Below are 21331 nucleotides of genomic sequence, written 5' to 3' on the forward strand. Positions count from 1 at the left end.
CCAAGTCAACTATAATACGGTATATCTGATATATACTGACTGTCATGCTTGAATGAATGTTAATAGAATTTATTCTGAAGGTACATATAAGAGACATCTACTGTTTAACTATTTACTGTACCCTTAAGATGAAAAGTGGAGTTGTCACTACAGCTTTCAAGTCACACTAAAGCTACCAAAACAAAGATGCAAATTTGACCCAAATCTGAATTGCAGAATTGAATCAGCCTGTGTTTTGTGCCTCAATTTCCAGCTCACTTTTAACAAAAGCCCCCCCAAAAAAAGTTTCATGTAATTCATTTCACGCAATGATGGGCTGGGTCTCAGCCAAAGACTGAGATGCAAGAATCTGGCAAAAAGGCAATATAGAGATTCTGTTACCCAGAGACCAGGATGGCACTGTGCAGGAGACAGTACTGTCCTTTTGTTGGAAGACAGCTGAGAGAGAAGTTAAACTGTGTTTTTTCATCAGCTTCTCTCCTAAATTGCCTTCACTTCAGATCAAGGGTAAGCTATATTTGTCAATTACCTAAATAATTAATTGTAACAGCCAAGTATGGGCGATGTCAGTTATGGAGCATAAATTTGCATGCCTTCCATTTTTCTACCTTTAAAAAAATTTTTAGAGAAATAATACTCCAAAAATATTTTGAATAAAAAGCTCTTCATGTACCTTGATGATTTGGAGGAATGCCAGTATTCTGTTTATGCCATGCTTAATCTAGGTGATTAAAAAACTGCAAGTTTAAGTCCTTCTCATTTAAATTCACTACACTCTGCAGTTGTACAAAGTAACTTAAAATGTTAAAAGTGTTTCAACTAATGTATTGTTGCTTTTTAATAATAATTAATGGCTTTCACTTTATAATATGGTGACTGAAATCAAAACCTGCCAAATCAAAACCTACAGCATTCATTGATCTCAGACAGGAGAAATGTGGTTAGTGTATGGCATTTTAAAAGGTTGTTTACTACACAGTTAAGAATGGCAACCTTATGTGTTTGATAAAGTAGTGATAAGTCTGTTTACATTGCATTTTAATATATCTATTGCTAATTTGATAAATAACAATAATATTTTTAGAAAATTTTTTAAGGTATGTCATGTGTATTGCTTCCTCAACAGAATTTTAAGTCAACGTTATATAGAAAAAAGAAATAATATTTAGCTGTCCTTTATGAATCAGAGACTTTAAAATTAATTGCCATTTTGACTAAAATATCATTCAAATATAACATGCAGGTTTGCAGTGAGAGAGTAGGGTGAGGGAAGATTTTTTTTTTAAAACCTATATCACGCTAACACCACCAGGCATACTGTTTTAATTGGCATGATTACATTTTAATTGGCATGAAAAAAATTAAAGACAAGGATTTTAACTTCTAACAATAGTAAAATAGAGGGATATGGTTTTTAATATTACTTTCATCTAAGGTGAACAGTGTGGAATGGAAATACATTAGAATGAAATGTCAGTGGTGCGTACAGTTTAATCTGTGAAATTTTGTCCCTTGTGCTGCATATTACTCTGTCTCAATTGCATATTAAACAACCCTATCAAGGCAGGCATTGGCATCTGCTGTGCTGACACAAATTGTGAATTAAATGAAATTGATGTCCTCTGTCGTATATTTATGAAGACGGACCATTCTCTGAAGTATTCTGTTTATGAAGAATTTATGATTGCAAACTGTTCCAGAACAAAAAAGTGGCAATAAATTCTTTTTTGTAACCCTACCCTCCAAGGGCATTGATTTCACCTCCTGCTGCTACTTTTGTTACAGCATAAAAACAATAGCTAAATCTGGATTCCACTGAGGGTCTTCAAATTATCAATATTTTCACCATGAAAATACCAGGGTGTTGCCAAGAAAGGCTATTTTTCTGTTACGATCTCCTAAAGATACTATTTACAGAACACTACACAACAGATGAATGTTTGTTGACTTAATTTTATTTGTGTTTTAAAACTTAGTTTTGTAGGTTTAATTCATCGTTATAGATTTAAATCCTATTGATTGAGAGTGCTTTCCACCAAAAAGAAAAAAAGAAAAGAGCCCTCCCCGAGAACACTCTCCTGCCATAGTGGTTAATTTAAGTAGGCTTCTAGCATAGTAAATTGAGAATTATTTTAACACATATTTGGTATTAGAAGGTCCAGCATCCACAAATGCAAAATGGAAATAATTGTGGGATTGAACAATTTACAAGTCAGGTAAAATCAACATCATCATCAAGGAGGCTACCTTTACATAAAACCCTTTAGTCATATGGTTTTGGGAATACTTCACAAAACAAAAAATGGAATTTAATTCTCCATGCTTGATCTACTCTTGGCCTCTTTAGTATATTTATTAAACTTACATTGCCTGAAAATTTCATGTGGAGACTTTTTTTTACTATAAACTCCTGTCATGAGAATTCAAATGAATTTTTCTCTGTGACCAAAAAATTCAAATCAATTTTTATTTGGCAAACTATGGGCCAAATCTCCTTTCTATTAAAGGAAAGTAAGTGAATGAGGTCTTCTTAAGTATCCTCTGGTACTCAGAACAATGTGCACTGTCTGAGAATTCAAATACTAAATAGAACAATGACCTAATCTGAACGGAATGTCAGTAGAGAGGTGGCAGGTATAGATGGACACTTCCAGGTGGCTCTTATTACCAACTAAACTGTGATGGTGTTTCTGGTATCTAAGCTAATCTATGTTTTTGTTTTTTTTGTTGTTGTTGTTGTTCGTGGTGGGTTTTTTTTTGTTTGTTTTATTTTTTGTTTTTTAATCGGATGCATTAGAAAACCCTAGGAGAGAAGATCCAGGACACAATGGCAGGGCACAGTGGGTCCAGTCCACGTGACCTGCTCTCTCCTGAAAGCGGAAGCCTGGTAAGGCAGCTGGAGGTCAGGATCAAAGAACTGAAAGGGTGGCTAAGAGATACAGAGCTTTTCATCTTCAATTCCTGTCTGAGACAAGAAAAGGAAGGAACAATGAATACTGAGAAACAACTACAATACTTTAAGGTAATAAAAAAACAATCAAAGGTGATAAAAAGCTCTTTTTATAGTAGGGATGAAATATTTATCAAGTACATAAAGTATTATGCCCATGTATCTATGTATCATTGTGCACCTAAATGTTTCCTTGAATTTATAGACAACCTCCACATTTCTTATATGCCAACATCTCTGTGTGTGTAAAGATGAACATTAAGCATATCAAATATACATTGCAAAGGGGAAATATCTGCTGCATTTGTGTTTTTTGCAGTGCTTGTTGAGGGAGGACTTTGATGAATTAAAAGCAGATCAGCAAACGCTAAAGATTACTAAGGCCTTTGAAAGACAGACCTAAATGTTCTATAAATAACTTGAATAAAAATACTTTCACAAATTGATATGATAAAAACACATGATCTAATTGAAGGCCATTACTGCTGACAAAAGGAAACATAATTTTTACATATGAAAGAGTCAACTATTTACGGAGGGAAGAAATAAAAAAGGTCTGCACATTACAGGTGTATTCCATTGTAGAATATACCAACCTCAGCAACACAATCATGTTCATATTCACTGTATGTCCATGGAGAGGCTTTCCCCTGGTTTGTTTCTATTGTTTACACAATATCTATTTAAAAGTGATTTAACATTAGAATATTTTCTCTTATTGTTCAACCTAGCCCATACTGCTGAATCTTTCCATTAATGCCTTCATTATTTGGGTTTTGGCTAGTTCAGCCTGAGGCTTTGGGGCTGCAGAATTTGAATTTGGTGGCCATAAATTTTCAGCATGAGAAATCTAAAGGAGTAGAAAAAAGTAAACCAGGAAGGAAAAAACTTTTTGAAACCAGACAACCATTTCTTCTCTAAGCATTGTAGGACCAGGTTTTATTCATCCTACCCTGTCTGCAATCATCCAGTAATCTATTAGAAAATTTAGTCGCATGTGATTCACCCTCCCTCTGCCAAACAGGCAGAATTATCTTGCTCACCTCCATAACCCAAAAGGAGTCACCCTCAAAGACAAGACTACAATATTTCCCAATAAACTATCTGCATTGCACACCTATAAATTAGCTTTCGTTGAAAATCTCCTCTTTTGCCACTTAATTGAAAAGACCAAACTAGAAGTCAGAGTATCTTGCCAAGGCAAATGGGTTTATGGTCTAAAATCTAATACCCAGATGAATTGCTGTTATAGCTCTACTTGACCCATCCTAACCTCTACTGCAGGAAGATAGAGTCTTCAGATCTTTTAATGAAACTTTTCCAACTTTTTGAGATTATAGGGGCCTGATGATTTTTCTTTATGACTTGAAACTAATTGCTTTCTAAAGTTGACCTGGAGGAGTTTGAGCAGATAAGGTAAGGGGATCTAGCATAATGGTACTTTTTTTATTGTTTTTAAAGAAAATTTTATTCTTGACTGTTGTTATAAATCTCTTTCCAAAGCAGGGTTTTAAATAATTCTGAGGTGTTTACTCTTAGTGTTTCATGTGTGATTAATCCAGTTTTCTGTGTATTACCACATTCATTGAAAGAATGGAAGCAAATGTTTGTGATATAATAATAATATAATATAATGTTTGTAACCTGTCAAAATTATAATTGGTATTAAGCATGTGCAGAGTAAAAAGTTTTTACTTCCTACAAACCCTGGGAACAGGTACATTCTGCTTTTCTAAGTGATGAAACAGCTCAGATAAGAGAATGACTGAAGAACCTTTTTACATGTGAGAAACCCTCTGCCATGCTCTGTCTCTTATGGGTTCCTAAAGGTCTCCTGCCATGACAGGTTACACAGAATCGGACAGGCCTTATCCTCAGGGTTTAGCTTTATGAGTCTTTATTCTATAAATCCTCAGGCTTTTAACAGAACTGAATTTCTTTATATGACACTAAGAGTAATGATAGATAGACTACAATGTACTCTCCAGGAGAATGGAAGGGAAGGTGCTGCATGTGAGGAGGAAAACCCATTGCTTTGTAGACAGAACTGCGTTTTTTTCTAATAGTTTGGTTTGGGATGAGACAAGGGATCAGGATCTTCAGTTTTCACAAAAAAGAACAACCAACTGTGGAACATTTTCCTTTTCTTTAAGCAGTAAGTCTGAGAAATGTGGGATTAGACACAGGAGAAAATTCTACTCAACAAAGAAAGAGTCCAAAGCCAGCAAGAGGGAAGAAACATGAAGGTGTGAACCTAAGAGCCCTGGGACAGTAATGCAGAATTATCAAGGAGCGAACACACTCTGACAACAAAATGCAGGAGAGCATGTCAGGGATTCAATAAGGCCAGCTGGCAAAGGGCCCCTTCAAGCCATGTGTGTGCAGCTTCAATGCCATTGGCTGGAAAGCACTACTTTTTAATGATGACCCTTCAGAGAGAAAATAAAATAATTACTTAATCATATGTTCCTTGTATTCCATAACCAAATTCATTATTCTGAAGACTCAAAATGGGAAGATATTATTCATTTCAGCTAAAGAAGGCCACAGCACTGGCCTGGTCCCAAAATCAGCTGAGGCAGAGCAAGTTTAGACCTATTACAAGATTTGTCATCAGGAAAGTGAATGAGTGGATTAGATTTAATAATCTTGTTGATGATTAATGCCCCAAATTTGCTTCAGTAATTTAAATCGGGCAAAGCACTTTTATGCATATTGTTATACTTGAAATATACACTAATTATATAAGAAAATTATCATTACCTTCTTATATGTGTGGGTATTTATTTTTATGAATGAAGAACTTGAGTTTTGGGAAGGTAATGTGACTTGTTTGAATCCCCATAGCAACAAGCAACAGAGACAAAGGAGAAATGATTGTCTTTCACTGACTTTTCAAATAAACTTTGAAACTTTGTTTTACTCTAAATCAGGGGTTGACAAACATTTTCTGTAAAAGCCAGATAATTTAAAAAAAAAAAAAAAAGTGGGCTTGATTTGATCTAGAGGCCATAGTTTCCTGACCCTTCTCTATATTACAAAAATTATGATAAGCATGGGAATGGATACAGTCTATGTCTTCTTTAAAGAAAGGAGACCATGCTACAATTGCATTAGGGGACAAAAAGTTATTTTAATAATTGTAACAACCACAAATAATATGTATGAGGCACACGTTCTAAATGTTTTATCTGCATTCATTTACTTATTCCTCATCACCATCCTGAGACATATTATAGTACGAACCCCTATTTATTTTTTACTTTTATTTTTTAAATTTTTAAAATTCGTGAGTACATAGTAGGCATATATATTTATGGAGCACATGAGATGTTTTGTTACAGATGTGCAATGAGTACTAATCACATCATGGAGAACAGAGTATCCATCCCCTCAAGTATGTATTCTTTATGTTATAAAGAATCCAATTATACCTTTTTAGTTATTAAGTTATTATTGACTATAGTTCCCCAGCTGTGCTATCAAATACTAAGTCTTGAATAAGTATTGAATAGAATTCATTCTATTTTTTTTGTAACCATTCACCATCCTGCTTGCTTCTACTAGCCTTCCCGGGCTCTGGTAACCATATCCCCTACTCTTTATGTCCATGAGTTCAATTGTTTTAATTTTTAGAGCCCACAAATGAGAACATGCAATGTTTGTCTTTCTGTGCCTGGCTTATTTCACATAACAAAATGATCTCTGATTCCATTCATATTGTTGTAAATGAAAGGATCTCATTATTTTTTATGGCTGAATAGTATTCCATTATATGTATGTACCACATTTTCTTTTCTTTTCTTTTTTTTTTTTTTGTCAATATTCAGTATCAAAACAGTTTCACTATTGATTTCTCTTTCTCCCAATCAGCTCTAAAGTGACCACATAAAAGAAGAGTACATTTTAAGCCAATAAGCTGTAGGATGTACACCTAACAGACCTCCTAGAAACCTTACCAGAAAATGAGGAATGGGTAGGGAAACTTTAAAAGATCAGCAAACTGCCAGCCCACAGACTGCAGAGGCTGACAGCCAGATGGGGTGGCCAGAGTGCCACAAACCCAAAGAAGCAAAATTTCAAAATAATATAATTTTAAAAGTTTTGTACATAAGCTATTCAAGATTTCTCCAGCATTGACTGCCACAAAGCACAATGAGATGGTTAGAGACAGCAGCTTCAAACTCAGAAAAGTGTAAAGAGATGAGTTTCATATGGCTAAATCAGTGGCAAAAGCATAATCTTTCTTTCTTTCAAGGAGGCAGGAAAGCAATTAAGTGGTCACCTCAACATAAGGGGCACTTGATCCATTCTGTAAGCAGTTGGGAGGGGTTAGAGATGGGACAAAAATTTGGTCTCGGAGGTCTTACCATCTTAATTCTGTCACTTCTAATGAAAAAAATAAAAAATAGAAATGTTGTCCAAAGATATCTTAAAGCTGAAAACTTGAACACCACTTGTTTTTTGTTTTTTGTTGTTTGGCTAACTCTTCCTGGAATCACCTTTCTGGTTTAGCTGGTACTTTGTACAGAGTAATGAGGATTCCCATAGTAGAGTCTTTCCCTGAGCTCTGTTTGGCTCTCAGTGAGACAGGCCTGTACCTTTTCCTCTCCTCTACGGAGAGGGTAATATGCATTAAGCTGAAAAGTCACCTTCCAAAAGTGAGAAAGGGATTAGATTGCTGCTTCAAGGCTGTAGAATTATTTGGAATGTTTTACAAATGGTTGCAATAAAACAACAAAAAAGGACATTACAAAATGTGTACATCACAACATGCTTTTAAAAGACATTATGCATTGTGCTCACATTCCCTTAAATGTTGTTTCCAAAGGTGCTCAACCTGTAACCCAGCTGGAATCTCCGGGAAGAGGAAGAGACAGTTTGGTGAAAAAGATCCAGGGAGTGGGGGCAGCAAAAGGAGAAAGCGGCCTTCCAGTTAAAGATCAGCCCTCAGTTAATGGTCAGCTTCGTGCAAGCTGGCCTCAGGTGGAGTCAGGGTCAGAGGGAGAAGCAGCAGCAGAGTGGGACTGGGGCATTCTACATCTCATTCAGATCAATCAGAGTCTGGTCAAACATCCTTTGTGTACAGAGGTGCTCTTCTTTGGTGCATTTCAGTTTATCTTCCAAGTCATCATCTTTTCCAGCTTGGCTACCAATCTCTCAACAAACTCAGCATGGGTTTCTGCCTCCTTGAGTTTATCAGTAAGAATCTTGATTTCTTCCTCATATTTGTCTTCTTTTTGAGAGTACTTTTCTCCAGGAGCGCTCAGACACTTCAGGTTCTGGTCCATCAGTCTGATCTGCTCATCTCTTGGCATCGGGGCTCTGCCAGCTCAGCTTGTTCCTCTGTACGTTCCAAGTCTCCTTCAGTGATCACCAGCTTCCAAGCCACCTCTTCATACTTCTGATCTGCTGCCTCTTCTGCAATGTGCTTAGCTTCTTTGAGTTGCATTTCCTGGAGTTCCATCTTTTCTTCATCTCTTAAGGCCTGGTTTTCAATAAACTTCATACCTTTCTCACTCTTATCGGCAGCTTTTTCCGCGTCTTCCAGCTTTTGCAGGGCAGTGGCCAGGTGCTCCTAAGCACAATCTAGCCCCTCTTCAACCAGCTGGTTGGTTCAAGGAGGCCACCTCAGTCTCAGCCTGTTCCTGGACCTGCCTTTCTCCCTCAACTTATGACTGAAGGCGCTCAGCTCACTCCTCTGCATCATCTGTCTGCTGCTGCAGCACCTGGATCTTGCGCTTCACTGCCTTGATGGTGGTGATCCCAGCCGTGGTGCCCACCCAGCTACTGCTCTCACTCGGGCTCCTGCCTCCTCTGCTCAGCTTTGCAGCCTCCTCTCACCTATACCACATCTTCTTTATCCATTCATCTGTTGGTGGATAATTGGGTTGTTCCAAATCTTGGCTATTGTGAATAGTGCTGCAACAAATATGGGAGAGCAGAAATTTCTTCAATATATTCATTTCCTTTGAGTAAATACCTAGCAGTGGGATTGTTGGATCATATGGTAGCTCTATTTTTAGTTTTTTGAGGAAACTCCAAACTGTTCTCCATAGGTTGTCCTAATTTACATTCCCACCAACAGTGAACAAGAGTTACCTTTTCTCCACATCCTCACCAATATTTGTCATTGCCTGTCTTTTGGATAAAAGCCATTTTAACTGGGATGAAATGGTATCTCACGGTAGTTTTAATTTTCATTTCTCTGATGATCAGTGGTGTTAAGTCCCTTTTCATATGCTTGTTTGCCATGTGTGTGTCTTTTTAAGAAATAACTCTTCAAACCTTTTGCCTATTTTTTGATCATATTACTAGATTTTTTTTCCTATAAAGTTGTGTGAGCTTCTCATATATTCTGGTTATTAATTCCTTATCAGATGGGTGGTTTGCAAATATTGTCTCCCTTTCTGTGGGTTGTGTCTTCACCTTGCTGATTGTTTCCTTTGTTGTGTGGTAGCTTTTTATCTTGACCTGATCTCATTTGTCCATTTTTGCTGAAGTTGCTTGTGCTTGTGAGGTATAACTCGAGAAATACCTGCCCAGATCAATGCCCTAGAGATTTCCCCAGTGTTTTCTTGTATTACTTTCATAGTTTGAGGTCTTATGTAGATTTAAGTCTTTTATCCATTTTGATTTGTTTTTTGTATATGGTGAGAGGTAGGGATCTAGTTTCATTATTCTGCTTATGGAGATCCAGTTTTCCCAGCACCATTTATTGAAAAGATTGTCTTTTCCCCAGTATATGTCCTTGTCAACTTTGTGAAAACGAGCTCACTCTAGGTGTGGGAATTTGCTTTGGGATTCTCTATTCTGTTCCATTGGTCTATGTGTCTGTTTTTAGACAAGTACCATGCTGTTTTGATTAATTACTAATTCTGTAGTATAATTTGAAGTTAGGTATACAGTTTTATTCTTTTTGTTCAGGATAGCTTTACCTATTCTGGATCTTTTGTAGTTCCATATAAATTTTAGGATTTTTTTTTTTCCATTTCTGTGAAGAATGTCATTGGTATTTTGATAGAGATTGTATTGAATCTGGAGATTGCTTTGGATAGTATGGACATTTTAACAATATTAATTCTTCCAATCCATGAAAATAAAGTATTTTTTTTTTGGTGTCCTCTTTAATTTCTTTCATCAATGCTTTATTGTTTTAATTATAGAGATTTTTCAGTTCTTTGGTTAATTCCTGGTATTTAATTTTCTTTGATGCTATTATAAATGGTATTAGTTTTATTAATCTCTTTTTCAGATTGTTCACTGCTACATATAGAAATGCTACTGATTTTGGTACGTTGATTTTGTATCCTGAAACTTTTCTGAATTTATCAGTTCGAATAGGTTTTTTAGGAGTCTAGGTTTTCAAATATAAGATAATATTATCTGCAAATAAGGATAATTTGACTTCTTCTTTTCTAATTTGGATGCCTTTTATTTCCTTCTCTTATCTGATCATTTTAGCTAGGACTTACAGAACTATGTTGGCCTGCAATGAAAGTGGACATTCTTGTCATGTCCTAAATCTTAAGGAAAAGCCTTCAGTTTTCTCCCATTCAATGTGATACTCTCTGTGGCTCAGTAATATATAGCTTTTATTATGTTGAGCTATGTTCCTTCTATCCCCAGTTTTTGTAAGGTTTTTACCATGAAGGGATGCTGCATTGTATCCGGTGCTTTTTCAGCATCAATTTAAATGATCATATATTTTTTATCTTTCATTCTGTTGATATGATGGATCATACTGATTGATTTGCATATGTTGAACCATCTTTGCATCTCTCAGAAAAATCCCCCCTTAGTCATGATGAATGATCTTTCTAATGTATTGCTGAGTTTGATTTGCTAGTATTTTGTTGAGGGTTTTTGCATCAATATTTATCAGAGATACTAGCCTGTAGGATTTTTTTTTTTTTTTTTTTTTGATGTGTCTCTGTCTGGTTTCAGTATCAGGATAATACTGACCTCATAGAATGAGTTTGGAAGTATTCCTTCCTCCTCTATTTTTTTGAATAGTTTGAGTAGGATTGGTATCAATTTTTATTTAAATGCTTGGTAGCACTCAGTGGTGAAGCCATTGGATCCCTGGCTTTTCCTTACTGAGGGACTTTTTATTATGGTTTCAATCTCATTATTTGTTATCGGTCTGTTCAGGTTTTAGATTTCTTCCTGGTTCAGTCTTGGTAGGTAGGTTGTAAGTGTCTAGGAATTTGTTCATTTCTTCTAAGTTCTCTAATGTATTGGCATATAGTTGCTCATAGTAGCCACTAATGATCCTTTGAATTTCTGAAGTATCACTTGTAATGTTTCCTTTTCATTTCTGATTGTATTTATTAGTATCTTCTCTCTTTTTCTGTTAGTCTGCCTAAAGGTTTTTCAATTTTAGACTTTTTATTTCCTTGACCTTTTGTGTTTTTTTTTCTACATTTCAATTTCTTTTATTTCTGCTCTGATTTTTATTATTCTACTAATTTTTGGTTTGCTTTGCTTATGCTTTTCTAGTTTTTTAAGATGCATTGTTAGATTGTTTATTTGAAGTTTTTCTTTTTTTTTTTGATGTAGGCACTTAGAGCTATAAAATTCCCTCTTAGTATTGCCTTTACTGTATCCCATAGGTTTTGGTATGTTGTATTTCAATTATCGTTTGTTTCAAGAAACTTTTCAATTTTCTTCTTAATTTCTTTATTGACTTACTGGTAATCGAGGAGCATCTTGTTTAATTTCCATGTATTTGTATAGTTTCCAAAATTCTTGTTATTAATTTCTAGTTTTGTTCCATTATGGTCAGAGAAGATGCTTGATATTATTTCCATTTTTTAAAATGTTTTAAGACTCATTTTGTGATATAACATATGGTCTATCCTTGAGAATGATCCATGTGCTGAGGAAAAGAATGTATTTTGCAGCTCTTGGATGAAATCTTCTGAGAATATCTGTTAGATACGTTTGGTCTATAGTTCAGGCTAAATCCACTGTTTGTTGTTTTTTTTTTCTTGATTTTATGTCTACAAGATTTTATGTTCAATGCTGAAAGTGGAGGTGTTGAAGTCTCCAGCTATTACTGTATTGGGGCCTATGTCTTTCTTTAGCTCTAATAATATTTACTTTGTTGATCTGGGTACTCTATACTGAGTACATGCATCTTTTAAATTATATCCTCTTGTTGGATTGGCCCCTTTATCATTATATAGAGACCTTCTTGGTCTCTTCTTATAGTTTTTATCTTGAAATCTATCTTGTCTGATATACATATGGCTACTCCTTGTCTTTTTAAGTTTCTGTTGGCATGGAATATCTTTTTCCATCATACTTTCAGTCTATGTATGTCTTTATAGTTGAAGTGTATTTCTTGTAGGCAACAGATCAATGAGTCTTGTTTTTTCATACATTCAGCCACTCAGTGTCTTTTGATAGGAGAGTTTAGTCTATTACATTCAGCATTATTATCAATAAGTTAGGACTCACCCCTACCATTTTGTTATTTGTTTCTTCATTGTTTTGTGGTCTTCTCTTTCTCCTTTCTTTAGTTCCTGTTCTCCTTTAATAAAGATGTTTTTCTCTAGTGATATGATTCATTTCCTGTGTTTCATTGTTTGTGTATCCATTGTATGTTTTTTGGTTTGAGGTTACCATGAGGCTTGGAAATACTATCTTATGACCCATTCTTTTAAGCTGGTAAGAACAACACTGTTTGAATAAACAAGCAAAAAGAAAACTAATAAAAACTCTACATCTTACCTTTATCACCCCACTTATTAGCCTTTTGTTTTTCTATTTATATTTTATTGTCCTGTCTGTGTCTTGAAAAGTTATTGTAGTTGTTATTTTTTATTGGTTTATCATTAAGTCTTTCTATTAGGATAAGAGTAGTTTCCACACCACAGTTGCATTGTTGAAATATTCTATTTTTCTGTGTAATTACAGTTACTGGTGAGTTTTATAACTTCAGGTGATTACTTTTTGCTCACTAAAGTCCTTTTCTAACTGAAGTATTCCCCTTAGAATGTCTTGTAGGACAGTTCTGGTGTTGATGAAATCCCTCAACTTTTGTTTGTTTTGGAAAGTCTCTATTTCTACCTCATGTTTAAAAGATATTTTTGCCAGATATACTATTCTAGGATAAAATGTTCATTCAGCACTTTAAATATGTCATGTCACTCTCTCCTGGCCTATAAGGTTTCCACTGAAAAGTCTGCTGCCAGACGTATTGGAGCTCCATTGTGCGTTATTTGCTTCTTTTCTCTTGCCACTTTTAGAATCCTTTCTTTATCCTTGACCTTTGGGAGATTATTAAATGCCTTGAGGTAGCCTTCTTTGGGTTAAATATGCTTGGTATTATATAAACTTTTTGGATATTGATATCTTTTTGGAGGTTTAACAATATCTCTGTTATTATTGCTTTGAATGAACTTTCTATCTCTTTACCTCCTCTTTAAGGCCAATAACTCTTAGATTTGCCCTTTTGAGGCTATTTTCTAGATGATCCTATAGGCATACTTTATAGTTTTTATTCTTTTTTCTTTTATCTCCTCTGACTATGTTTTCAAATAGTCTGTCTTCAAGCTCACTAATTCTGCTCGATATATTCTGCTATTAAAAGACTGATGCATTCTTCAATATGCCAGTTGCATTTTTTTCAGTTCCAGAATTTCTACTTGATTCTTCTTAATTATTTTAATATTTTCATTAAAGTTATCTGGTAGAATTCTGAATTCCTTCTCTGCATTATCTTGAATTCTTTGAGTTTCTGCAACACAACTATTTTGAATTCTTTATCTGAAATGTCACGTATCTCTGTTTCTCCTGGACTGGGCTCTCGTGCCTTATTTAGTTCATTTGATGAGGTCATGTTTTCCTGGATGGTGTTGATTCCAGTAGATGTTCTTCAGTGTCTGGGCATTGAAGAGTTAGGTATTTATTGTAATCTTTACCATCTGGGCTTGTTTGTACCTGTTCTTCTAAGGAAGGCTTTCCAGATGTTTGAAAGGACTAGGGTGCTATGATCTATGCTGTACCTGCTTCAGGGGGCACCCCAAACCCAGTAATGCTCAGTTATGCTGTAGTTCTTGCAGACTTATGGAGGTACTGCCTTGATGGTCTTGGACAACATCTAGGAGAATTCTCTGGATTACCAGGCAGATATTCTTGTTCTTTTCCCTTATTTTCTGCCAAACAAAAATAATTGTCTGTCTGTCTGTCTCTGTCTCTGTCTCTGACTCTGTCTCTCTCTGTCTCTCTCTCTCTCTCTCTCTCTCTCTCTCTCTCTCTCTCTCTCTCTTTGCTATGAGCCACTTAAAGCTGGGGGTTGAATGACACAAGCAACCTTGTGGCCACTATCACTATGACTGTGCTGGTTCAAACCTGAAACCAGCACAACACTGGGTCCAACCCAAGGCCTGCTGCAAACACTCCCTAGTTACTGCCTATATTTGCACTTGACCTTGAGGCTCTACAATCAACAGGTGGCAAAGCCAGCTTTACCTGTGTCTTTCCCTTCAGGGTGGCAATTTCTCCCAGGCCCCAGTTGGGTCCAAGAGGTGCCTTCCAGGAGTTAGGGACTAAAGTCAAAAACCTTAGAAGTCTACCAGGTGTTCTGTTTTACTGTGGCTGTGCTGGCACTGAAATCACAAAATGCAGTCCTTCCCACCCTTCTATCCCCTTTCCAAAAGTAGAGGAGCCTCACCCCATGGCCACGACTATAGACCATGAGGAGTACTGCCAGACTACCACTCATATTCCCTTAAGATTCAAGCGTTCTTAAATCAGCTTGTGGTGCCTGCTGCCTGGCCTGGGACTCACCTTTCAGGAAAGTGGGCTCCCCTCTGGCCCAGAGCAAGTCCAGAAATGCCATCTAAGAGTCAAGTCCTGGAATGCGGGACCCCAAGAGCCCACTTGGTGCTCTACCCCTCTGTGGCCAAGCTGGTACCTAAGATGCAAGACTAAGTCCCATTTACTTTTCCCTCTGCTTTCCTCAAGCAGAAGTTTTTCCCTGTAGCCACCACACCTGGGAATCTGCTAAGTCTCACCTGAAGCCAGCCAATCTCAGAGGCTCATCCATGCCCTCTACTTATCTGGTATCACTGCTGGTTTTTCAGGGCTCAAGGGGTCTTCAGTTAGCAGGTGATTAATGCTTCCAGGACTGGGATCTTCTTTGCAAGGTACTGGCCTAGGGTATGTCCAGAGATGTCATCCAGGACTAGGGCCTGAAATGGAGGCTTTAAAATTTTTTACTGGTGGTGGCCAGGCACAATGGCTTGTACCTGTAATCCTAGCACTTTGAGAGGCCAAAGTGGGAGGATCATGAGGTCAGGAGATCCAGACCATCTTGGACAACATGATGAAACCCTGTCTCTACTAAAATACAAAAAATTAGCCAGACATGGTGGTGCATGCCTCTAGTCCCAGATACTTGGGAGGCTGAGGCAGGGGAATCACTTGAACCTGGGAGGCGAAGATGGCAGTGAGCCAAGATCATGCCACTACACTCCAGCCTGGCAACAGAGCAAGACTCCACCTCAACAGCAACAGCAACAAAAAATGTGACTAGTGTCCTGTTCTGCTGTGGTTGAGCTGGTGTCTAAGATGCAGGACAGTCAGAGTGGATCTTGTTAAATTGGTGTACTTGTCAAGGGGTGCAAGAGAAACAATTAGGGAGCCTTCTATTCTGCCATCTTGCTCTGCCCATCCACTATTATGGATGAGAAAACTGAGGTGGGGAATATTGAAGTATCTTACTCAAGGTCATAAAGTTAGTAAGTGATAGAGCCATTAGTCACACCTAGAAACTGTTTCCGAATCTGCCACTTTGTAGACTCAAAAGTCCCTAGGTCAAGGATCTATTTCTTAAAAGAGAAAAACACATAGTTTACTCTATTGTTCCTTATTCCATTCTGAATACTTGACAGCCAGATGGAAGAAGTCAGTGAGTCAATGTTTGAAATCTTGGAAATTAAAATTTATAGAATAGGGCCTAAAAAGGATTTCAAATTAACAATGAAATATGCAGCATTACCAAGTAATTACTCTGAAAAGGAGTGTCACTAATGTACTTTTACAGAATAAAGAAAGAAAAGAGCTAAATAGATCATATGCTTTAAGAAATGTTTCCTAAAACCTCAGTGCATAATTTTTTGAAATAAAAATAAGACAAATTTCATCAAGGAATTTAGGGGGAATTTCTCATATCCATTGTAACCAATCTTAAATGGTATCATAAGCAATTCCATTTTCTCTGACCCCAGAACCACATTTAAAGATGAGATTGAAAGACAGGATAGAATGTTTTAGCAGTTTCGATGTATAAGAAAAGTAGCCATGATTCCTCAGGTGCCTGGATCATCTCTGATGCTCTATCCTGGAGCCGTTACAAACTTTGTAATGATGCTGTTGGCAAAGTTACAAAGAAAGAATTACACTAACTCATTCTAACCATAAAAAAAGCGTACAATACATTTTCAAAATCAGCATACATCAAACAGGACTTAATCCTTTCTACATGTCATGGATACATTTTTTAAAAAAACTATTATATTAACCATGTATGTCCATCAAAAGAAAACTGCATATATTCATCAACAGCCTTTTATCAGATTTTTTTCCCCACCACATATTAAAAATGCATCACCTAACACTTCTTTGGAAATAACTTTAAATAACTGAATATAATTCAGAACTGCCTTATAAGAAAAATTGGCTGGGTTAAGGTTGAAATTCAAAGATAGATTTATTATAAATAAATGTTATTCACACTACTGTCTGAAGGTAGAGGGAAGACCCACAGGACATCTTTATAGGCAGTCCCAGTGCAGTTTTCTAAAGTAAAAGAAAGTAGAATAGCAGCCCAATTTTTTCTGATTAAGTATTTTGCTAGAAGATGCTGAATGATTCCTATGAAATAGAGAGTTCTGCCCTTGGTTTGAGATGGCAGAGATACAGCTGTGTACTCATTTTATATGTGATGTTTGTACTGCTGCTATCAAACAGACCAGATTCATGGAAGTCAAGGGCTGTCATGCTAACCTAGAAAGAGGAAGGAGAGATCTCACCCATCTTTACTTACTGTCTTGAAAATCAGACAGAACAGCATTCTCTGAAACCAGAGAATGAATGTTTCTACTCTTAATTGATCTCTTAAATTACTTAAATGTAACTTTCTTTGTTATTAAATACAAATAAGGAAAAAAACTGGAAGAACATAATTGCAAAGGTATCTCTATTTTCTCCACTTGAGTAAATATAGGATGGGAACAGTGAATCTGATCCATCGTAGTTTAGATCCTTAAGTGTGGATTCAAGTTTCTTGTGTTTGTCCTGGCTCTACCGCTTTCTGATGGATGATCTTCCTGAAAGCTACAGGTTTCTTATCCTACAAATGGGGAGAATGATATTACCTTAAGAAGTGGTTGCAAGTGTTAAATTAGATAATATATAAATGAAGACTGCTTAAAATAGGGCCTGCCTACTAAGAGCTCAATGTATTTTAGCAGTCAGCATTATAATTGCTAAAACATGACACTGTACTTTCAAAAAAGCATTTACATTTAATAAAACAGGGTTATAGTAAATAGATAAAGCAAATTTCTTGGGGTTTCATTTACTTTGATGAGTTGTATGATCTCTAAGAACTGAATTATCTATTAATTGGATCATTGGCCTACTTACCATCTAGGTAAAACCATAAGAGAACTTTTTTCCCTTCCAAGACTTGGAAAAAAGGAGGTAGTCAGTATACCTCCCAAGTTTGCCCTTTGATCTGGGAAGGAAGAGCTCTTTTGGGGTCCTAAAAACCAAGTCCCAGTCTCTACATTTGGGCTACTTTTCTGCTTTTGAGCAAGGTGGCAAACCAGCTACTTTGAGTCCATTTTCTACCCCAACTTCTGTCTCCCTGACCTTCTTTTGTAAACCCTCCTTTTACCTTTGACTTCTCCAAAATTATTGCTTTATGTTTGCATGCATGAGCATGCACACACACAGATACACACACAATTAGACCTTCATTTAAGGAGAGAAACAAATTTCATATTTTAATATCCATATTCATTTGCTGGTTATTTTCTATAACTTTTACTACAACATTATTCTTCCAATTAATAGTATTTATTGAGTATCATCACTAGTTTCCGTTAGTTGGCAACATTATGACCTTGGACTTTCAGCTGTGTAATCTCCAGTAAGTAATTTTTCTTTGCCTGAGATTATTTATAAATTTAGGTTTTTATGAATGAAAAGATTTCCTTCAACTCTAACCTTCTGTGATACTCTAAGAACTATATTTTTCCATTGGCAATTGTATTCAATTATAGACATTTAATTTCTTTAAACACTTTCAGCTTGGCACAAAATTTTGGGTAGATCAGCCAATAGCCAATTCTGTATACCAGGATTTATATTTCCCTCATTCAAAATGATGCTTCAAAAGGAAAGAAGCATCTTTTGAACCAAAATTGCAATGTTACTGCCTTTTGGGCCACAGTAGCAAGCTTTCTCTTTGTACCCATTTCCTTTCTAATACTGCAATATTGAATACAGACACCGGCCTAAAATGGGAAAGTAAAAAATCTTCCCAGTTATGAATTTCAGTCTGAAAAGTTGTACTTTTCATGACTGAAAAAACATGAATATATTTTTATTGGCTTATAAATTAACAGAGACATGTTTGATTGAGTCATTTTTAAAGTGAAAAGAAATACACTAATAAAATGAGGGTGCAGTGATGGTAATCAAATGTACAGATCTATAAGACATGGAAGACAGAAAACTCTTGGTTAAAATTAATGACCAAGTTGAAGAGACGGAGGATTTGACTCTGGAAGAGCTAATGAGAAGCCCTACAATCATAGGCCTAGCCTCTTCCTTTCTCATCTCTTAGATAACTTGAAGTCCTTCACAGTATATGTAGAGGCTTGGTATATGCTTGCCTATCACTTTCTTATTCAATTTTTCATATTGTATTATTTTAGGTAAATTTCTTACAAATTGCATTCTAACCAAATCTGACATCGTTTGTCTTCTAATAAGAATATTAACCCCATTCATATTTATTTCCTTAAGATTACTGATCTTTTTTCATCTTATCACATTGTTTCATTTTTTTCATTTAGTAAATATTTATTGAATACCTACTATGTGGCAGACACTGGGCTAGGTTTGAGCAATACCATGAAGCTTATATCATGGGCTAGTTTAAACATTTTGTTATGTGGAATGTTGTTTTCTTTATTTTCACTAGTGAATTGGAAGGATTTTTTAAAATCACATATTTTCTTTATTTGCAGTATCAAGAGTAAAGCAGATGCCACTTTTAAAATTTAAAAATGAGCTTGTTTTTTTCTGTGTTCTCTACCCTATTTCTCCATTTTTATTGATATTATATAATTTTAGGTTTAATTTTTAGGTATTATTTTACTAATATAATGATATCCTTTTTCATACCTTCAAGAATTTCTTTTGACATTTGTGTTATATTAAAAGTAATCCAGGCCTAGCTTCGTGGCTCATTCCTGTAATCATAGCACTTTCAGAGACTGAAACAGGAGGATCACTTGATGTCAGGAGTTTGAGACCAGCCTGGGCAACATAGCAAGACCCAGACCCGTCTCTGCAAAAAAAAAAAAAAAAAAAGTTTTCAATTATCTGAGTGTGGTGGTGGTATACTTGTAGTCCTAGATACTTAGGAGACTGAGGTGGGAAGATTACTTCAGCCCAGGAGTTCAAGGGTACAGTGAGATATAATCGTGTACTCTAGCCTGGGCAAGAGAGCAGGACTGGATCACTAAATAATTTTTTTAAATAAATAAAAATAAAAGTAATTTAGAGTTAATTCTTTATATTGCACTCTATCCTGGGCAGGAGAGCCTGACTGGGTTGCTAAATAACTTTTTTAAAATAAAAAATAAGTAATTCAGAGTTAATTCTTTATACTGTTTTCATTGCTGAACTTCAGTTTTTTTCATATCACAACTTTCCATTAAAAATGCATTTTTAGTACTGGCTATTGGGTCATCTTCTAATAATTTTCACAGGAAAAGTCCATTTCTAGTATTTTTTCCAAACCCTTGTGTGTCAGAAAATGTATTTTACTTTCACCTTGCATATAAACAATAGCTTGGCTGAATATAAAATTTTTTAAAGGCAATGTAATCTTTTGTCATCAAAACTGCTAATGATTCTTTTAGAATTCATAGTCATAAAAGAGAAGATATGCTTTCTTTTATGTGTAAGTTGTAGCTTTTGTTTTAATTTCATTTATTTATATAGGACTGGGTATTTGTCTCTTTCCATTTTTTTTTTTTTCTGGGAACATGGTAGAGTCCTAATTGATTTTGAAAATCCAGCTTTATATCAGGAAAGTTTTACCCACTATTTGATTATTGCAATTTCCCGTATGTTTAGTTCCCCCTTTTGGAAGTCCTGTTCTGTGCATAATGAATCTCCTAGATCTTGCCTTCACTTTAAAAAGTCTATTTTTATTTTTATTTCTTCATCTAGAGACTTCTGGTAGAATTCTCTAGCTTGTTTTCTGTTTCTGCAGTGCCTAATTTTGCAGTTCATTGTTTTCACTATAATTTTTAGTTCAATGAAAGTTCTTTTTATTTTTATGTAATCTTTACTGATCTTAAACTGTTCTGTCTTTAAAAATGCCCACTTACCTCAGTGCCATGAATGCAGTATCTTTGTGCATATTTTCAAGACATGGATTGTTTTCTCTTTTTTGGTATTAATTTATTTCAGTATTGTTCTGAGTCTTCAAATTGGACCCTCTTTGGAACTAGTGTCTGTTGATGTGTGCGTCAATTTTTCTGTCCATTTTTAAGTTATTGTTTTCTGACACTGGGTGTTGGAATAGATTCTCTTTGAAATATTATATAAATGGCTCTCTGTACAGATATTTCAGTCTAAGACAAAAACCAAATGAAAATTTTAGTTTTTCTTCAATTTGATTAAAATTCAGGGCTGAGAAAGACCATGTATATGGAATAGCGAATTGTTTATTAACACTGAAGCATAGGGTGAACTGTCTAATGTCAAGTAGGGCTGCAAGCAGAGCAAGTAGCTGACTCTTTGCTAATTCACCAGGGCTGTCCTCAGTGTTTCAGAGCAGGAGGGTGGTCTTGCAGAGCATTATTTCAACCAGCCTGAAAGGAGAAAGTCCTATTAGGAGGTTGCTATTCTGTAACTTAGGTGATATGCCCTAAGGGCTTGATATCAGACAATTACAGTGAGAGGGAAGAGATTGGATTTCCACCCCCCACCTCCCAGCTTTATTAAGATATAATAGACAAGTAAGAATTGAACATATTTACAGTGTACAGTGTGATGTTTTAATATATGTATATGTTACGACATGATTAAATCAAGCTGATTAGCATATCCATCACCTCA

The 21331-nt window shown here is 35.8% G+C and overlaps 1 protein-coding gene and 1 pseudogene across 4 annotated transcripts in view; one reads left to right on the forward strand and one right to left on the reverse strand.

The window, feature by feature from the left end:
* The window catches only part of AKAP6 (A-kinase anchoring protein 6), a 662618-nt gene that overhangs the window by 559906 nt on the left and 81381 nt on the right, over positions 1-21331 (forward strand). For all 4 annotated transcript variants that reach the window (XM_074393336.1, XM_003924219.4, XM_074393337.1 and 1 more), the window contains one exon: positions 2798-3022. In XM_074393336.1, coding sequence (XP_074249437.1) covers positions 2798-3022 — 225 coding nt within the window. The remainder of the gene's footprint in view (positions 1-2797; positions 3023-21331) is intronic.
* LOC104650802 (tropomyosin-like) lies at positions 7988-8459 on the reverse strand (annotated as a pseudogene).

Source organism: Saimiri boliviensis, chromosome 2 (assembly GCF_048565385.1).
Source record: "Saimiri boliviensis isolate mSaiBol1 chromosome 2, mSaiBol1.pri, whole genome shotgun sequence".
Taxonomy (NCBI): domain Eukaryota; kingdom Metazoa; phylum Chordata; class Mammalia; order Primates; family Cebidae; genus Saimiri; species Saimiri boliviensis.